General features: G+C 45.6%; 2 protein-coding genes across 3 annotated transcripts; one reads left to right on the forward strand and one right to left on the reverse strand.

Moving 5' to 3' along the window:
- Window positions 1-1437: 1437 nt before the first annotated feature.
- Window positions 1438-5343, reverse strand: LOC143422637 (putative cytochrome P450 6a13). The gene is made up of 5 exons (XM_076893432.1): window positions 4950-5343; window positions 4201-4774; window positions 2992-3213; window positions 2160-2411; window positions 1438-1712 (listed from the first exon to the last, which is right to left on the reverse strand). Exons 1-5 carry the CDS (start codon window positions 5295-5297, stop codon window positions 1546-1548), a joined length of 1563 nt encoding a protein of 520 aa, XP_076749547.1. The 5' UTR covers window positions 5298-5343; the 3' UTR covers window positions 1438-1545.
- A 4723-nt stretch (window positions 5344-10066) lies between these two features.
- Window positions 10067-17219, forward strand: LOC143422693 (uncharacterized). Of its 2 annotated transcripts, XM_076893509.1 has the most exons (14): window positions 10067-11450; window positions 11679-11867; window positions 11934-12169; window positions 12255-12466; window positions 12551-12627; window positions 12704-12900; window positions 12981-13141; window positions 13254-13422; window positions 13542-13735; window positions 13801-13930; window positions 13988-14177; window positions 14266-14408; window positions 14487-15004; window positions 15047-17219. In XM_076893509.1, exons 1-14 carry the CDS (start codon window positions 10316-10318, stop codon window positions 16629-16631), a joined length of 5136 nt encoding a protein of 1711 aa, XP_076749624.1. In that variant the 5' UTR covers window positions 10067-10315; the 3' UTR covers window positions 16632-17219. The 2 variants fall into 2 exon arrangements, with proteins under 2 accessions (XP_076749624.1, XP_076749623.1); XM_076893508.1 differs by having other exon boundaries at window positions 14487-17219.
- Window positions 17220-19781: the final 2562 nt, after the last annotated feature.

A 19781-nucleotide genomic window follows, 5' to 3' on the forward strand; every position in this document is an offset into this window, starting at 1 on the left:
GATCGTATTGTTTACGACCAGAGTAATCGTATGTAGCGGTTCGTGTTGCGAAAAGGTGCATTCAGTGCATTGAACGTAACATCCTGACGATCCATAGGAGGCTGATATAAGTTGAACTTTTTGTTCAGACAGTATATCAGGCAATGAACATTCGTTGATGATCGGTCATCTTACAGTTATCCATCTCATTATCTTCTGTTTATGCTTTGTATCAACAGAGAGGGCTGGTTGCCCTCCGTTGACTAAAAGTATACAAAATATTATCTTCTGTTTAGACTTTGTACTTCTAAGAGAATCCGTTAATCGTTCCTTGTTGTCTGAAGGAAAAGTATGGTTGAAAAATCAGCTTCGTATCGAACGTGTTTTAATACTTCTTCCCCTTATACATATAAATTCGAAGGCGTGCAGGTGTATTTATGTGTGCGAGCGTCACGTTGATTTTGCGAAAGTGAGTAAAAACGATGATAAAAAGCTCAGCATCAGTGTAACCGTTGAATTGTGCAAATAAAAACAGTATAATATGGGATATTCTTTCATTAAACAATCGCTTGTGCGTTTTACCATCCAAAGCTGCTAGCTAAAACAAGAAAAAAGAACAATCATTGCACAAAGGGGTAAGTGATACATATAATTTTTCGATCGTTTCATTTTTAAAGATATATAGTGTTGATAGTTCGATAGATAGATCATTTATAATTTAACAGAATAGATAATGAAATAAGAAAATTGAAGGAATTACACTGTTTCAGTGATAAGTCTTTGGTTTAATTTCACTGGCAGGCTTTTAATTTCTTACGGGTCGTTAAAAGAAGCCGGTAGCACATTAGGTTTCTATCGTGGTTGAACGGGAATTAACTCCTATAGTTCTGCAACGGTTGGACTGGATCGTTCTAGGTCCTATGTGGGATAGTTGTGGGCTTCTAGCGTGGACTTAGTATAGGTTTGGCTATTGGTAAGCTACAGTTTTTAAGCTACCGGTTCTGCTCGGGCCACGGATCCTAAAATTGGTTAAAAGAGTCAAATGGTGCGGATATTTTATTTATATTATTTTGTGGTAGATATAAGTAATGTACACACAATATGTCTACAATACAAAAATATAAACGTTTCTTTGCGTAAGAATAAAAATACTTTTTATAGAGTAAAGTGCAATAGCACTATCTATACAAGTACAAATTCTTTAATAATGTATGACACAACGTTTTCGATTCATACGAATCTCAATTATTAATGCGTTGTATATGTATAATAGTTAACTCTATACTTATAAAAAATACTACAAAATTCAGTACGAGTATTCGTTGTAAAAAATATCATTTATAATTTCGAATAAATACTTAAAATGCGTTTAATTATTTCAATGGAGTATAAAAATAGAAAAAAAATGTAAAAGAAATCGATATTGACATTGTTTTACTGGCCGCGTTTAATATTTAACAGGGAAAAGATATTAATATTGATCACCTGTTCAAGGTATTTTAAGTACATAACAAGCATTATTAGCATTTATACGTAAAAAATTTGTTTTTTCTATATCTTATTAACTTAAGAGGACTTTACAATTCTAAGCCAGAATCCTTTTTCGCTGGTGGTTACGAGACTACGTCTACTAAATTTGATCGGTGTTATTGTTTTCTCACATACTTCAACTCGGTGCTTTCTTAGGAACGAAATTATCCCCACTTTGATTTGTAGCAAGGCGAATCGCATACCTGAAACAAACACGGCTGCTGTTAATATAACTGTTTTATCACTATGACGTCATTCGATCGGTATATTGTAACTCATTCATCAGCTTTCTCAAATAATAATTTATGATTCATCGAATTCTAATAAAAGTTAAAGTACACATATCGAATATTTGCAAAAGCAAACCGATCGCATTTTATTTTCTTATAAATAAAATACTTTCTCGAAATATGATTGCCAAGAAATCAATACCAGACGCACCATTTCTTCAATTCATTTTTTCAAACAATAAACGGAAAGAAGTTACACATTTCCTTTTCTTCTTTTCATTAGAACCTGGGATATCAGCCATGACATTATTTAATCTACCAAGTCAAATTGGTAATAATCTTGTAGGGCATACACATTTTCTTCGTACCTTTGATGTTAGAATTATAAAAACGTTTAATTGTATTTGCGATGATGTATACCTATGCAATTGCGTGGTCCCTCGCCAAACGGAAGATAGGTGTACGGATGTCTGGTTCGTTTGTTCTCTTCCGTGAATCGTTCAGGATCAAATGTTGCAGGGTTGGGATAATAATCTGAGTCATGGTGAAGCCCATAAATTGGTATGATGACCCGTATGCCAGCTGGTAATTCGACTTTACTGCCCGGTATTTGATATTGATGTTCGCATCTCCGGGACAACATCGAGGCTGGAGGATACTTCCGTAGCGTTTCTAAAAATAATTTACAGGGTGGAATTCTTTCTTTTTTATAGTCATTTGTTTAATTTCTATCCTTTCAACATATTCATTTATAGGGGTAATTTAGGTACGTTCAGAATTAAAACGGGATAGAAGACTAAAGAAAGCTTTTACGTTGTAAAGTGGGATGTCTTCTCATCTGAAACTGCCAAAAATCCTTAATGCAAATAGAATGAGAATACGCAAATATTTCTCAAGATTTAAAGTAAGCGGCATGTGACGAAAACAATTACTTTTAACGTGTAGGCGTTAAGAAGATCCCAAGGTGAACTTCGTTTCTTTAAACGGAACATGGCTTTATTTATATCTCACTGCAGGCGTGATAATAACCTAATCAATAACACAATGTAACCTGAAGGTCAGAAAGGCAAGATTACTTATAAAAATCCACACGATATACATACTTACGTATTTGAACTTTGAGCGCTTAGAAAATATGCGAATAGCAATTATAGTGGCAATCAGTCTACGTATAAGAATATCTCATATATCTTATCTATTTCGAGGTACACAGTTTCTTGTGAAATTTGATAGAATGGAAATGGCTTATTACCTGATATGACCATATCAAGATACTTCATGTCTTGCACAGCATCGTAAGTCAATTTTCCATCTCTGCTGTCGATGGCGTCTTGTATGTCGCGTCTTGTTTTTTCCTGCACTTCAGGATTCAATGCCAGCTCATGTAGGCAAAATGCAATGGTGTTCGATGATGTTTCATAACCAGCGGTGAAAAACACGAATGCTTGGGCAGCAATGCTGTTTTCGTCCAATTCTATAAATAATGGCGATAAAAGCTTTTCGATAAAAAAATGTTTTAATCGTTCGGTTATTTAATGCCTACGCGAGACACTTGGTATGAGTCTCTATTAAGTGATAAATTGATAACAATTTTGGAATATGAATATAAATAATTGGATTGTGAAAAACTCGATTGGAGATAATTGCATCTTTTCAATTTATATTGTAGATATATGGATTCACAACTGCTACTTAATAATGCTTCCTTTGTGCGCGAGGAATTGCTTCGTTTAACGCGATGCACGATTTTATTGGCATTGCGTGGATCTCGGAGCAATCGCGCGAATGAAGTACTTACTGTCAATTTCATCCTGATTAATTTGTTACAGAACGGTGTCGTTTGCGGCTAGATATTAGAGCCGCTCAGGGCGTGTAATAGACTACTCGTATACCGACTGAACAAACTTATCAATTAGACATGTAACGTTCTTTCCTTATTGACATAATTAAGTTGCTCGGAGCCAATAGAAAGGTTAAATAAACTGAAGCATCGATAAATGATTCTCCCACGCTCTAACAATCAATTTTATCTAGTGTCATTGTTCGTTTATCCATTAATTAATATTAGTCCTTGTTTTCTCACCCAGATTCCAACGCTTGAATGAAAATTACTGTATCCTTTCTTATTCGTTTCATACAACCTTCGTCCGCAAAATTCTTTGATTAACATTCTGACGATGTCGAGTTCACTTGTAAAAAGCGTTGCAATTCACTATGGGCGTTGTGCAAGTTCTCCCGAAAAAGTGTGCGCCATAGTGAAACCGCAGAACAGTGACAATCATATACCAGCCGACGGATTAACCTTCATAGGTATAAAACAATCTATAAAGATATAAAGGCACCGATACGCCTGTGCAATAATAGTTTATATCTCGTTCTTACGCTTTAACAAGTGTCCCTGGGTTTTTCCTCTTCTCGACCGTGACCGCCGCTCATTTTCATGTCTAGCAAATTAACATACCTATCTCCTCGGCTGTCTCCGTATCCTCGTCGTGGCAAATCTGCCCGTTCGCGGACTCACTCTCCAGGGTGCCTTTGTTCTTTAGTTCGATCAACAGGTCCATAAAATCGTGACGTTTAATGCCGTGCTCCTCGCGTTGTCTGATCATCTGCGATACGACGTCCTTGAAAAATTTAGTCACCTCCGGATCGATCACTTGGACGCCCAGAAGCTTGTACAGTTTGGGTACTGCCGTTCTCAGCATCCTCCAAAGGGTGGCCTTGTAACTAGGCTTCGAGAGCTTCTTAGCGGCTCTGTGAAACTCGGATTCCTCGTCGGTGAGCGCATTTATCTGAACGCCGAATGCACAGCTACCGATTACGTCTATCGTAAATTTTGTTGCCAGATCGCGAATCTCGTATGGCCGATCGGTCCCGGACGAGGCGTCGATTAACATTTGAAATTCCTCACCACACTCGACCAGCAGGTAGAACATTCTTTTTAATTTCCCGGACGAGAAGACCGGGGTCAATTTTGATCTGAGGCTCTTCCATTTCTTTCCTTCTAGGTTGAACAGATGAGCGGATAGCGTGTCCTAGATGAAGATGAAAAATGTCGTTAATTGTTAGATTTATTAACGGTAACGTGAACTATTTCATATGAATGAACATTTTTATCTACAGCAATGTTCCATTAAAATCTGTCATGCTTCAGATCCTCTTTGTTTCCTGAACAAAATCCATTTATCTATTCGAATGTTTTCCTTTTACCTGCGAATTCACTGGGATGCCACGATTCAAGAAGCAGGCGAAATTTTTCACGCAAACGTTCTTCACAAGGTCCGGGTCCCGTAAAATCAGCACAGGCGATCTAACACGAAACGCCCCGAAATATCTCTCGTCTTTGAACCACTCGTACATTTCCTGTATCCCCTCTGGTAGGGATTTCCGGAATAATAACATAGGGGCGAAGTTCCCAAACAGCACGGTGGGTTTTCGAAAGGACACACCACGCTTTTCCCAAAAGTCGAAGGTGGAGGTGAGAAAGCAATACAGGACACCCAGGAATAATCCCAGCAAGAGGAACTGTTCCAAGAAATCTTTCAATGTGCTCCACATTTTGAACGAAATAAAATCTAATCCAGTTTGTATCTATTTTTTAACAAATCTCACTCTTTGGATTCGATGTACAATCGATGGAGACCTCTTCTAGTTCTTCAATTCAAACACTCGCATGCATAAAGTATTCATTTATACGCTAGTACAATACTTCCTGTTCTCTTCCTAATCAATACGATTCTTTCATTACTTGGTTTAAACATGAAACGTAATACGATGATTATTATGCATTATCTTCGTTTAATCTCCCTTTGTGTATAGACAATATCCATTACATACCGTTAAACGATCCTTCTTGTTCCTCTTTTTTACATGTTAAATGTCATACATAATGCATCTTTGACTCACCGTTACGGGGCATTAGAGTTCGCCGGATATTGGTTCAACATTATCGCCACGAGGTCAACATTAAATTGCGAAACAAAGGATCGGTATTGACGAACTGGCGGCTCGAATTACGCAGCGCGCGATGAGCTGATCGGATCCTTGGGACTGTTTATAGACGTGGAAGTGCACTTGCCGGTAAACCACCGACTCACTAGAGCCCAGTGTTTGCACTCTCTTGTTTCTATCGGTAAAATGTCAGTGATATACGCGTGCACTCTCCACACTCTGGCCTGCGTGTACGCGCGCCTGCTCTGACGTTTCGTACGAGCACGTGATTATCGGCTCATCGGTTGCAACATTCGGATGCTAGCGAAGCGTTAATCGTTGAAAGCGTTAAGCGTTAATCGTTCATTCGAACATCAACGCAATTAGCTTCGTTGTCCAATGTGGATTCTTATTGCCTTATATATTTTCGACGTAACTTGTTCAAGCGGCTTCACTTATCTCTTTGAACCATCTGTAACCGAGATAATGAAGCGCGTTATGCGTTTATCGACTAGAGAGGAAAGCAACAAGTCGTTGCTTTTCGATTATTACTGGAGCGTGTATTACACATATTTTCTAAAGTAGCGCCGTGAAAGTTTCTTCCATTTGAATACGCACTCTCTACTACTCTGTTATCTATAGTGCGAGGACTTAATGTTCCAATACTTCGCCTAAAACATTTCTCTTCAGCGACGCTCGAGGGAAGATCCTTTTCTAAAATGATGGTGGCAATCTATTAACTCCTCCACAAAACGACACTCGACTTATATATAAGAACGTGTACTTACTTTTGTAATATATTATTACTCGATTATTAATTCCACCACTCGTCTCATCATTTTATATAATGTATTGTCTTCTACGTGTAATCAACGCGTTCTTCCATAAGAATACGTAATTATATAGACGTAGAGATTTACGAGCAAATGCAAGGGAGTATTTGAGTGAAGCGGTTAATGTAGTAAGCACGGGCACACTGCGCGAGTCCTCGGAGAGAACAAGAAGATGGGAAAATGAGGAAAGAACGAAAGAAAGGGAACAACGCGTATCGTTCTCGCCGAAAGGCTGACCTCCCACCGACTGGAAATCATGAACGCACGCACGCATTTATAGGAGACCTTGCGTCCCTACTTCGGCTCAAGTTCGTGCCCAAACTCCTGTTCCGGTCGAGCCTCGCTCATTTATCTATAATAGCTACACCATTTCCCTCTCTTTCTTCCACCCTCGAGACAATTAGCCCCGAGATGTATGGTCATTTCTACATGTTGCACGAAATACAATTGACACTACCATCGTGTCACTTTCCATTTCCACGCTATCCGCCCCGCCGTGTCATTGTTTATAAGTAACAAATTCCATGATTAATAATTAAAAATCCAGAGATATGTTATCGATGTAACAGTGTCGCGATGTTTTTAATATTTTTGTATTTGTCACGCGCACGTAACGTGGGAAAATTATATCAAATCTGGAATATTTCATAATGATTGATTATATCTGAAAAAAATAAAATCAATTATTTATTTGATATGTTTCAATGTTAGATTGTGATGATGTTTGCGTGGGTTAGAATTTACTCGAACAATACATAACGCCCCCTTCGTAAGGAGAGGCGTGGAATGTCGAGATACGTGGATATCTTAAAAGCGACACTTTAATTCCGTGGCTCGAAGTCATGCAAGAAATTCCAGAATGTAGTAACTACTACGCTGCATGCATAGATAACACAGTTTACGTCTCAGTTCGAACGCGTGTCTGTCAGCAGTCCTGTGCAAATGAAAACAGATCTTGCTTTTACTTGCCTGGCTTGATCTCTCCTTCCCTCCACGTCTTTAGATGAAAACAGATGGTAGCGCGCGCGTGCGGGCCCGGTTCGACTTCTACCCGCGTGCCTTTCTCTACCGTCTATCTCTTTGTGATATATGCGGGGAGACTAGGTTACCAGAAAAATACAAGCAACACGAATCAAAACTCGTTGCCACAATACACGTGCCGTTTCTTCTCGTTTGCGACTTGTTCCTTTTACCACCAATTATTTATGCTAGAAAATTACAGGCTCGCATGGACGAAATTACGACTACTATTTCATTTAACATCTCCATTTAATGTAAGGCTAATAAGTCCGAAACTGTACGAGGTAATAGTAGGTAATACTTACGTTTATATGTTCCCTAAGTAAATTATATGTTATTAATATTTGTGGAAAGATTGATGTTTCAACGATATTCGAGTGTACACCACGATTAGGATTCCGTATTCTTATTGGTGCATCCATGTTATCATTATTCATTCCTACTCCCTTTCTTGCAGCCTGCAAACGATAGTTATATAATTAATTCGTTCATTTAGTTCCATTTTCTTGGAAGAAAAATTACCCGTTCGGATGGGACAGAATTGTTGGTAGCTTCTCTGCACAGTATTTGAATTTAGAGGAGAAAATATATGGGATTGCAAGACCGAAGATAGCGTAAAACGTAACGTTAGCGGCGCAATATGGAGTCAAATTTTAGCGCACTCTGTTGCTGGGATCGTGAACTTATTCTTTACCATAGTCAACGGTACGTCGAGAGTGACTTCTTATCGACAGAAGAAAAACGACCAACGTAGGGTATGTTGTTACATTATATGTAGGTAACATAATTGTTACTTTCACATGTTCCATCTATTCGCCGTCACGTGGCTACGCGTTTGAATTTAAATTTACAACATTTTGATCAGCAAAAGGCTTGGAGAGAAAATCTTTGTATATACAACAAGGTACCGCTGATAAATGTAATTCGATAGTACTGATCTGTTGCTGAAGGAAACTAGATTGAATCACGTTGAAGGAAAGTAAGAGAAATAACTTTGTTAGAGGTTAAAGTGCACACTTCTAGTTTTTGTAACCCGCTATTTTCACAGTTTGCCTTATAACATCATTTAGTAAAAGTACTGCATTATGCGCATAGCATTACCTCGAACGTGTCGCTTGCGCAACATAATACGCAACAGTTGGCGAGAATTGTCAGCTCATTACGAAGACATTGTATAATAACTGTAAATCGTCAGATACATAGCAGATTTCAAGAAATGGGCGCTGTCCGAAACAGTGACGTTCAATTTTAGATCTCGATAGCTGCTCGATTCGTTCAGACTTTTTCTTGGCGTGTACCGTTATTAAGGGGCAAATTTAGCAATTTCTAATGTTTAGAAAATCGTCGGGCAAGGGGGCCACGTTTATGAATCATACTCGATATATAGATCCCCGAAATTCCTCCTACGTACAAGCTTCAACGAGGGTAAAGTGTAGGAAAGAAATCCATCGTCCCACGACGCATTTAATTAAGTATTCGCCAGATTCCGCCCGTTTCGTGGCCAAAAGTAAGAGACGAAAATCCGGGAAAGAAATCGAGCGTCACGATCGAGGAACGATCGCGCGGAGCCGAGCCGTCGTGCGGCGTGGCCAGCATCTGGACGATTCCCAAAGGCTGCATACCAGACGGCGCACCGTCGCGCTACGAAGCCAGGGCCTCGAAGAGGGAAATCGCAACCTTCGCGGCGGAGGCATCGGGCGTCGTGGGCGAGCGAAACGAGCGGCGAACATTATTTTCGAGCTGTCTGTGGCGCGGCTCGTTGATCGCTCGGAGTAACCAGCTCGCATTATACGCACAGTGACAGAAGTGACGCATCCTTCTTCCAACTCGAATTCGAATTCGATCCCGCCACGCGCCTTTGCGAAACCCTGGTTAATATTCAGATTAATTTTTAGAACCGATCGACGTCGAACGTCGCACGATAAGCGGGGTCGTCGGAGAGGTGAGGAACAGTCGTTGGTACGCCGATACCAACGCCGATGATAGCCATACCGTGCGAGTGGTAGATACGCGGTCTAATTATAGTGAGTCTTTTCAACAATTCCCAAGCGATTCGACACAGGAGCGTGATAGATGCCAAAATGAATGCCCGAGCTGTTCGACGGTTCCTCCCGGAGAGAGAGAGAGAGAGAGGCGGTTGCGCAACTTGGTTGGCGAGAACGCGGAGGGACCGCGCGCAGCGCGGCACGGGAGTCTCCGAAATGTTGATGCTAAATAAAACTTCTAGCTGGTTGGGACGATGCCATGCGTTCTAATTTTCACGAAGGCACGGCCGCTGGCGGACGTTGTGGCCCGGGACGTCTGCCGCGTCGCCGGAGAGAGGCGGACGACGCGATAGTCCGTCGAGGATCACCGGGTTACCTGTTCTTCCGTGTCGAGGAGAGGCGAACGAACAGAGGGAGATAGGGAGAGAGGGAGAGAGAGATATAGACACAGATAGACATCTACATGTCGGATAGATAGAAAAAGAGAGAAAGACGAACGGGGTGGAGAGACAGAGAGAGAGAGAGTGTGAGAGAGAGAGAGAGAAAGAGATAGAGGGTAGAAACGCAGCGTGGTGTTCCCGTCGACGGTAAACTGGCGAAACCTGTGACGTGTTGAGAAATCGTTGAAAATCGTACGGAAATCGTTCGGAATCTGTTCCCTGTGCGATCTGCGTCGGGCGCTGCTGCTAATAGCGGCAGCCGTCTGGCCAGCGGTACACCGGACCGTCGATCGTCGTTGCTAGTCGGCCGAGGAAGCTCTGGACCAGTGCTACGTCCGGCGGTTCTCCCATGCGAACGGTGCGGTGACATGGCTGCCGCCCTTCTGGGCAAGTGCGTCGGTTTACTCGCTCTGGTGGTGCTGCTCTGCTACTGCGGTCGCTGCTATGCCTTCCGCATACGGGATCATCCGGTGTCGGGGCAAACGGCAGCCGCCACGTCGCCGGAGCAGCCGCACCGGGGCTCCTCTTGCACCTCCATGTTCGGCAGATGCCAGGAGAAGGCGACGACGACGAGCACGGCCAGCCGAAAGTGGCGCGACGCGACGGTACCAAGGCTTGCCAGCACCGCGCGGAAACCACCTGTCGAGCTGACGTCTGTCGACGGTTACGACGCGGGGACGGAGGGGCAGCGAGTTAGACAGGTGAGACGTCCCGTCGATCGGCACGGTCTTGATGATGAGCCCTACGGGCCGTCGAAGAGCGTCGAGGTTGACGAGGACGACGACGACGACGAGGTGATCGTGGAGGTGGAGGATGACGGTGAGGAGATCGTCAGCGGTGAGGAGGACGAGGACGAGAACGGGGACAGCGACGATGGGGGGACGGGAGATGAGGTCGAAGAAGACAGGCAGGATAGAGCGAGCGAATCAGCGAAGGCAATCAGGGATGGTAGGAAAGTTATGGGGGACACGGTGAAAGACGAAACGAAAGTGGAATCTAAGAGGAAGGCGAGTATTGAGAAAGGATTCAGAGAGATGATTAAATCCAGGAAACAGGATAAGGTAGATGAAAATGAGGACGAAGACGAGAGCGAGGAAGTTGAAGATGCGGCTCCCACACCTCCACCACGAGTACTAGAGAAGAGTAGACACGCGGATAAAGAGAAGGCAAGATCGACGGCAACTGTGGCGGTTACCGAGAAACCAAAGATCGAACCGAAGGAAGTATCGAAAGCTAAGGGAGTACCTGAAACAGGAAAGAAACCAGAAGGGAAGAAGTCAGCGGAGACTGTAGCGAAGCCAGCGGAGGCTACGACGAAGCCAGCTGAGGCCACGAAGAAAGTCGAACCCGGCAAGATAACGAAATCTGAATCCGAATCGTCCAGAGCGAAGGCTGTGGTGAAATCGGAGGAAAAAGGGAAAATGTCGAAGCCACAGGAAACAGCAAAACAGCCAGTAAAGAAGACCGCACCGGTTAAAGTTAAGGAAGTTGAACGGTCGGATAGTGAGTACTGCGAATCGTCCAACATTTCGCGAAATTAATTAGCACTAATTTTGCTATCGTTTTTCTGTGATACGTGAGAAGTACCGCAGGGCTGGATTCAAGATGGAGAGGCGACGTATAGATAACTGAAATGAAAGATTAAGTAGAACCCACCCCTGTCGTACGTCGTACGTATCGTTTCATGTCGGTCGCTGCGAGCTAAAAAGGGCGGCACGATGCTGTTTGTAGAAGGCGAGTCGAAAGTAAAAACGAAAACGCACGTGGAGGCCCCTTTCACTTTGTCCGAGTTGAACGATGCGATACTACGCGTGCCGACCTTCGTGCCAAATTTCACGGCCGTTGAGAACCTCGAGTGTCAGCAGCACGGGAGGATCTTCCTGCGCCAGTTAAGGGGTTACAAGCTGTGGGCCCTGCAAAGTAAGCGAATTTTCATTACGAATGTTGTCCCGTTTGAGAAAAACTGCAATGTATCCCCTGCGTCAGTGTTAGATGCGAGCGCGAAGCTATCCTCGGGCCTGCTACGGGGGAACGTGAACCAGTTCGGCGATTTTGACGAGTGTCTGGGCATCGTGGCGCACGTGAAGTTGAACGAGAAGACGGTGAAGGTCCAGGGCAAGTATTGCTTGGCGAATATAGATTTGTATCCGTCTCGCGCGGACATGAAGCTTCCGGTTAATATGATGCAGGCGCGCGGCTTCATAAGGGGAACCATGCACGACGTGAGTCAAGAATCTTATGCTCTCGATCGGCTAATGCTGTAATTTCCACGCGTTCACGAGCGAACGATGCTCGCATTTTTTTCAGCCTGGTCATTTTATTCCAAAATTCACGACTGTCAACTGGGCGCTGTGCCTCCCGGCGGCGTGCACCGCTGAGGACGCGCGAAACGTACTCGAGTACGCGTTGAGGGAATACAATTCTACCGTAGGGATCAAATTCGTGGTGGACGTTGATCCTGATATGTGCTACGTTCAACAGAAATCGCGAAGCTATTCCAAAGAAACGATTGGCGTTCTGTATGTATACGTATCTTGATAATTTTATTATGAACGAGCTCTCGGATCGAAGAGTTGTTAATTACAAGCTGATGTGTTTTGCAGGTATTTTTACGCAATATTCGCGTGTCTCGTCGCAGTAGCAACCGTGAGAGATTATTTGGTGGTGACGGAAAGAAAAGGTATGGAATTTGTACTTTCTCGTAAGTTTAAACTTACGCGCGTACACGCATACATTTTTTATGCTTCTCCATACAGGGAACTATTCCGAGAGAATAATAATGGCCTTTTCTTTACGGAGAACCGTCAGATCTTTGTTGAAGAGAGGGACGAGCGATTTCGATATCGCGTGCATTCACGGGATTAGAGCGATCGCCACGATCGTTCTTTACGTCGCTCATCAGATCCCAATCATAGCTAGGCTACCGTTTTCAAATCGAATCGCGTTCACGGAGGTAAACCAAGAAGTGTAAATTCCATTGATTTCTATCCTTGCGTCGCGCTCGACGTGTTTAATGAGTGGTCGTTAAAATAGGTCGCGAACATACCGATCAGCACCGTTTTAAGGGCGTCGATGGTCTACACGGACACGTTTTTATTAATCAGCGGTGTTCTAACTGCTTACAACATGGCACACGAGTTTATAACGCGAGGTGAAATTCGCTGGTTTTGTCGTTTCATCGCCAGATACATCAGGCAAGTTGTCACGAATAACTGATCCATTTTTTGACACGTCCATTATCGTCGCTTTAGCGGAATTCGTCCGTTAAATACGGAACACTTTTATCTCTTACCTTTTTTTTTTCAGGCTCACCCCAGCGTTACTCGCGGTGGTGTTTTGGTACGCGTTCATAATGGAACACGTGGGAACGGGACCACAATGGAACAGCGTCGTAACGCCAAATGCAGAGCTCTGCAAGAGCAACGCGTGGACAAATTTGTTGTACATACAGAATTTCTTTCCTTTCGAAGAAATGGTAATTGATGCGGCACTCGAGCTTGCAAAGACGTTCACGGGAAAGCAATCTTTATATTCGTTTTCTCTTACATTTTTGTAACGATCGATTTCGAACGAAAATTCTGTCTTTGTCGACAGTGCGCGACGCACACCCACCAATTGGCATTGGACATGCAACTGTCGCTACTAGCCCCGATGTTGGTCTTCTTCTTGGAATGCAGACCAATAATCGGGATCCTCGTCATATTTTTCTTCATCCTACTATCGGCAACGCTACGTTACGTGGCAACGATGAGCAACTATCTTTCCATCGTTATCTTTCATGGAATGTCGTAAGTGTGCATTGTTCGAATTTTCATTCGCGACTTCAACCAGTTCACCGGCTCATTTGTTTCAGATTGAAGCATCTCTACAGGACCGGCAATTTAATTTACATACTACCGTTGCACCGAGCTACGCCGTACGTATTTGGCGTTGGGCTCGGCGTGCTGTTGCGCTACACTGGGAAAGACGTTAGAATCCATAAGGTATTCGATCCGTTTTTCGATCAATTTTCGTCCATAATCGCGACGCGGTGATTTCAGGTGTTAGTGATCTTGGGATGGCTGATCGCGATGGCCTTGGGATCTTGGTCGTTATTTTCACCGTGGCACCTGGCCAGGAGGGATTACGTGTACGACGCTGAAGAGGCGACCAATTACGCTGTGATCAGTCCGGTCTTGTGGGCTTTGGCTCTGTGTTGGTTCATCCTCGCGTGTTACACGCATCACGGAGGTCTCTTTCTCGATACTTGACGTTACCCATAACGCGGCACACGTTTCGTTTTTCTCATCAAATCTCTCGAATTGTCCCGTTCCCGCAGGTATGATAAACAGATTCCTTTCGAGCCACTGGCTAATGGTCTTCAGCAGGGTGTCGTACGCGGTGTACTTGACGCAGTTCGCGGTATTCTTCCACAACGTCGGGACCGCCAGATACTCGAGCGAATTTCAGGTTCACAGGGCGGTACGTAATCAGACGATGAGAAATTCGTATATCGTGTACGCGGTCGCATTAAAACAAATTGAACGCCCTGGTCCACAGATCGATCCTTTCGAAGCGGCGGCGGTCATGGCCGTCTCGATCGTTCTGACGTTGTTCTTCGACCTGCCGATGCAAGAGATCAAAAGCGTGCTGATGGAGAGCACGGACGTTCTGAACGTGGAAGTTCCCGCCAAAGAAGGGTCGACTTCAGCCCAACCGTTAGCCGCGCCGCAGAAACCGAGCCAGCCGGAGCAAATCCAGGAGAAGAAAGTTTTCGAGGAGGACGAGGTAGCCTTGACCGGTTGGGACTGGCAGCGAGACATAGTCGACGGCGGTACGAGGTTTGGCCACGAGACTGTGGAGGACGAGGAGCAAGTTCACGTGCCGATCCTGAAGAAACCGGACGGACGGAGGCGGTCGTTCATCGGCCACGAGCTCTCCGAGACAAGGACTCTGTCGTCCTGGGACAGATCGGAGGGTCTGAACAAAAGATCGTCCACGGACGACGACGAGTACAGGGACCATCGATACAGAAGTAGAAGCGGGCAAAGGGATTACCAGGACTCGGAGGGCGCAGCGTTGAATCTAAGGAGGGCAACGCAGCACGACTGGGAGGAGAGCGGTAAACGTGGCGGACGTTCGCTCTCTAGAAGTCTCGACGTTAAAAGATTGTCGACGCGGGACAGCGAGAATGAGGACGAGTATCTAAGAAGAAGGCAATCGGCGGAGGTGGTGGAAGAAAGACGGGGAGAAGAAAAAGAAGAAGAAGAAGAAATAGAGGACGATCGCAGAGGACACAGGAGATCCCAGTCCGCAGGCAGATCCGCGACAAGGGAATCGGACGATCATCGTTCCTGGGAGTTCGTGGCCAGGGAACGTTCCTCCTCTAGAGGCGCGGATTCGAAACGGCTCTCGAGTCGATCGGAGGAACGCGAGCTCGCGCAAAGACAAACAAGACCGCCGCTGTTGAGATCGGCGGACGCGAGGCGAACGCACTCCTCCGAGAGCGAGGACGAGCACGCCTCGTCGCGGAGGAAATTCGAGAAACGGCAACCGTCCGCGGAGCCGAGGATAAGCGACGAGGAGGATTGGGAGAACGAATTAAGGATACGGCGGCAGCAGTTCATGGAGAAGCTCGCGACCCAGGAACGGGATCCGTTGCCGGAAGAGGGGGATTTGATCCCTCCTAGAAGGAGATCCTCCGCGGAAGGTAGGATAGCCTTGCTGAAAGACCCTTCCGCGGACGACAACATGGACTCGTGGACGGTTAGCGTAGGCTCGCGCGTCGCTCAGCTTGGGTCCTCTCAAGAGCCCAGCGAGCCAGAGGAGGATCTCGCTTACAAGCGACGGAGAGAGTATCGCGAGCAGGCTCCACCACCTCGGGAGGACACTCAGAGCGAAGAGGAGGTCATCTGGGACGCGTCTAGGAGGAGATCGTACACAAGCAGTAGCCAACCGACTTCTATGGAAGAGGACGACGATGCCAGTTACAACTTCGTCCTAACGAAGGACAGCAAACGAGTGTCCCTGCAGGATCTCTCGAAACTGTCGCAGGAGGACTCCGACTTGACCGATTCCGGATGGAACATCGTGAGGAAGGAGGGTACCAGCGAAGGGACGGGCAGGTCTTCCTCTGGCGGTCTGTACAAACGCGAGTCGATCGTGAAGAGCCAGGCCAGCGAGGAGGACCCGGAGTACCTTCTCCCGGAGAGGCCCAAGCTGGTTCAACAGGAGCGGGAGCATCCGTTTAAGAAGGCTTGGCAGATGCAAAAGTCCCGTTCCGACGAGGAAGCTTCCGCGTACGCGATCAAAGAGCCAAGGGAGCAACCACGGGCGGAGTCGAGGTCGAAGGGCGAGGACTCTTCCGCGGAGGAAGTCAAAAGGGAGTACAGCGCGGAACAGTACGAGGACACGGGCGCGTTCGCGGATGACGAGTCGGAATCGATCACGTTGGCGCGCAGCAGGAGCACGGATACGGAGGAGAACACGAGGGCCAGTTCGCGATCCGAGGAAACGGAGTCCGCGTCGATGGAGAGGAGCGACGGGTCCGAGGCTAACAAAGCCAGTCTGAAATCGTCGGACGTCGAGGAGGACCCTTTTAGGTCTAATTGGCCGTCCGAGGACGAGCAGCTGGAAACGCGTAGAACAGGCACCAGGAGCAAATCGGAGGAGGCAGAGTGGAGCTGGGAGCGGGAGGAGACTTGACGAGCTTGAAGATGGGGAAATTCAGGGTCAGAAAAGTAATGATGATAAACGTAAATATAACGAGGTAAATTATTCGCGGGGAAATGTCGTCGTCGGGACTTTCGTTTCGAGATGGGAGCTCGAAGGAATTTGTTTGTTTTCTTTTTCTGAAGAGGTTCACAGAGGTCTGGTCTGGTCGCGGTTATTTGCGTAATTTATAGAGCGTGGATACATTTCAGATCGTCTTATTTCCTGTCAAGGATCCGAGAGTACGGAGTCGATCGATTCACGGCGTAGACGGACAGGTTTTTACAATCGTTTTGTTTTGATGCTATCTGGACTTTTCAGCTCGAAAGTTTCCCAATTAAAGATCGTCGCGAATGTTAGAAGACCAGAAAAAGAGGCCAGTTTCTGTAGAACGTACTAAATGAATTGTTCATTGTACATACCATCGTGGGATAGTAATAACGAATAATTGGATTTTCTCGTGATTTATGGCGTTCCTTATACCTGTTTCATATAATTGTGCTGTTACGATTTGATGAATCTTGCTTGTTGTATAAGTGAAAATTATTGGCAATAAAGTGATGCTAAAAAGTGGAGACTTTACGTAACGAAGTTCTCTCTTCAAAAATTGACTCGGTCAACGCGATCTTTATTTTTTACCGTGGAAGTCTGAAAGCAGGTATTAGCAGGATAAAAGGAAGGATTGCGTTTCCTCGGCGTTGTTTTACGACGCGAGATCTCGTAAAGCGCTGATATGAGCGAATAATGGCCATCGTTTGCTCGCCAGTTGATTCTTGAGTGGACGTTATCCGGCATAGAGCGATATGTACGCGTGCGTTTATAGTGCCGCAGGAATTACTTTCGTTCAGCATAAGCATCAACTCTCAATTAAAAATTAAGCCTGCGATCAAACGGGCTGTACAATCATTTCGCAATCAGCTTCATCCGTTCGTCAAATCCGTATGTTTTCGTTGTCAAAATTAACGCTGGTGTGACTGTGGCTTTATAGCTGCCGCACGGGACCAGCGAAGGCATCCCAGGATTAGGTGAAATAGCCGTCTACACGCTTCGGCTAAATTGATGGGAAGATCGTCGTTCCATCGTATTTTACGATTATGCTTCTCTATCTGTTGCTTCCTTTACGCGCAGCCTACCTTACACGGCCCTTTAAACTTTTTGAGCTCTAAATCGTTCCTCGCATGCAAATCATTACACTCGATGCGGGTTTTGCAATTTTCTGGAGCACTTTTGCACGTCGATTTAGGCAAAGTTTTTATAATGTCGACGGAATACTGGAGTGGATGACCGGTTCAATTAAACCGCGACGCGGATCGAGAGAATGAACGTTAATAGGAATTTACACGTGTTACACGGATCGTGGTATCGAATGACGTGTTATCAAATTATCCAGGAGAATTCTGACGCGAAGTATACGAATAGTCGGAGGACTTGGATAAGTGGTTCCGGTCCCTGGGCGTTCTCGGGTATGAAACCACAAAATGGCATAGCCGTCGTGAGCACGGACGTTCGTGGAATTCGAAACGGTCGAAACGCGGGCGGTACGACCTTCCACGGATCACTTCCTAACAGTTTGGACTACCATGCTTCACGAGGCCGTGGCTGTGCGAGCGAAAGCTTGGAACGGGACCCTTGAGATTCTAGAATCCGGGGCCACAAACTGCATGACCCTTCATAAGCCAGGAATGCGACTGTGGTGGGTTCCGTTTCAGGTGTTCCGGATCTTCGGACAAGAATTCTACCCCTTTCGACTCTTTGTCTCGAATCCTCGGTGAAAATCGATCCGACTATCGTCCTCGATTGTACATACCTAGCCCTCGTCGTTCACGCGTTTAAGTAACACCCAGGATACGGTTTCGCACGGCAAATTTTGCTCGATACAGTGTTTCGGTACCGCGTGAAGCGAATAGACAAAGGGGAACAATTTTCCGCACAAGCAACGCGCAATCGTTACCAAAACCGTCGCTCTCCCGGGGACACCCCGTATATACGAGCATTTCGCGGTTTGCACAAACAGAAGACAAGTCCTCTTCTTTCCATCCCGCGCGACGTGCCCGGACTCCGGAAATCGGGTGATTTTCACAATACGTTCTTTCACGGTTGCACCATTTCCTGTATGCACGCTAGCGGTGGCTCGATGTACTTGCCAAAATAAATACCCGTGAACCCAGAGCACGGCTCTGTCTTATTCGCAACGGCGTCTTTGTAACGGCAAGAGGCGTCTCTTTGGCCACGCGAGGTGTTTGCCCTGGTCGAACACGTATACCCCCTGCGGTGGCTGTTCGTTCGCCTTCGCGGCTGCGAGCTGCCAGTCTCCGCTAGTCATCCAAACTCCAATTTTATTCGGATGGAAAGAAATTATTGTAGAAAATGCGTAACAACTGGTGCGAGTATCGTGGTCTCGTTTGACGAGATAGTTTTCTCGAGTACAGCTTTCAGCGATACGGTAGGTGTGCGACGAAGGATAGAGACGTCTAACGAAAAGGACCCTCGAGTGATGTTCGAAGGCGAAGAGACGCGTCTGATGCTGCGATGGCATTTGCATATTCGGGTATTCGTGCAAGGAAAGCTTTCGTCTGCGCATTACACGATCCAGGATTGTTATGCGAATACGCGACAGCATTCCACTCTGCCAAGTACCTACGAGAGTGTCGCAGATACAGTGGATACGTTGTCGGTGTACGTTTCTCGGTTGAATACTTGAGATCACACGTACGACGTCTCATCCGCCGCGTTTTATAAAGCGATCCTGGATAGCGTATGGGAAAGGGACAAATTTTGCGTATTGAATCGCTCGTCCTCGAGTATGCCCCGTTCGTGACAAATGATTATGTTTGAGGATTACACGTTCTCAGAAATCTTCGCAATTTCGACTCGCGTTGTCTACTTAGAAAACTGCTCTTCCTCCTTACTTTCACCTTCGTCCCAGTTTATCTACCCTCTTCCTATTCGTTCGTCTGATAACGTTTTCGTCGCGCTGGTACGAGCTCGATACCATCCCTGGCCCTAATACGATTGTGATGGAACGGGGTGTCCGTTCGGGTGTAACTCCGCGATAATGGACATTGCTATTCAAGGTATTTCTCCCGTTAAATGACGTTCTCCCAGCTTGCGCGCCACCCTAACGGCAGATTTTGCGGTTCGATG

The sequence above is a fragment of the Xylocopa sonorina genome, chromosome 4, assembly GCF_050948175.1.
Source record: "Xylocopa sonorina isolate GNS202 chromosome 4, iyXylSono1_principal, whole genome shotgun sequence".
In the NCBI taxonomy this organism is placed as follows: Eukaryota; Metazoa; Arthropoda; class Insecta; order Hymenoptera; family Apidae; genus Xylocopa; species Xylocopa sonorina.

What these genes read in the sequence shown, in the direction of transcription:
- LOC143422637 (XM_076893432.1), bottom strand. Translation starts at nt 5,297, where the DNA reads ATGTGGAGCACATTGAAAGATTTCTTGGAACAGTTCCTCTTGCTGGGA. An exon ending in GGAGACAGCCGAGGAGATAG is followed by an intron (nt 3,214 to 4,200) that starts GTATGTTAATTT and finishes CATTATTTATAG; the next exon opens with AATTGGACGAAAACAGCATT. An exon ending in GGGACCACGCAATTGCATAG is followed by an intron (nt 1,713 to 2,159) that starts GTATACATCATC and finishes TGTTTGTTTCAG; the next exon opens with GTATGCGATTCGCCTTGCTA.
- LOC143422693 (XM_076893508.1), top strand. Translation starts at nt 10,316, where the DNA reads ATGGCTGCCGCCCTTCTGGGCAAGTGCGTCGGTTTACTCGCTCTGGTG. An exon ending in TCTTTCCTTTCGAAGAAATG is followed by an intron (nt 13,423 to 13,541) that starts GTAATTGATGCG and finishes CTTTGTCGACAG; the next exon opens with TGCGCGACGCACACCCACCA. An exon ending in GTTATCTTTCATGGAATGTC is followed by an intron (nt 13,736 to 13,800) that starts GTAAGTGTGCAT and finishes CATTTGTTTCAG; the next exon opens with ATTGAAGCATCTCTACAGGA.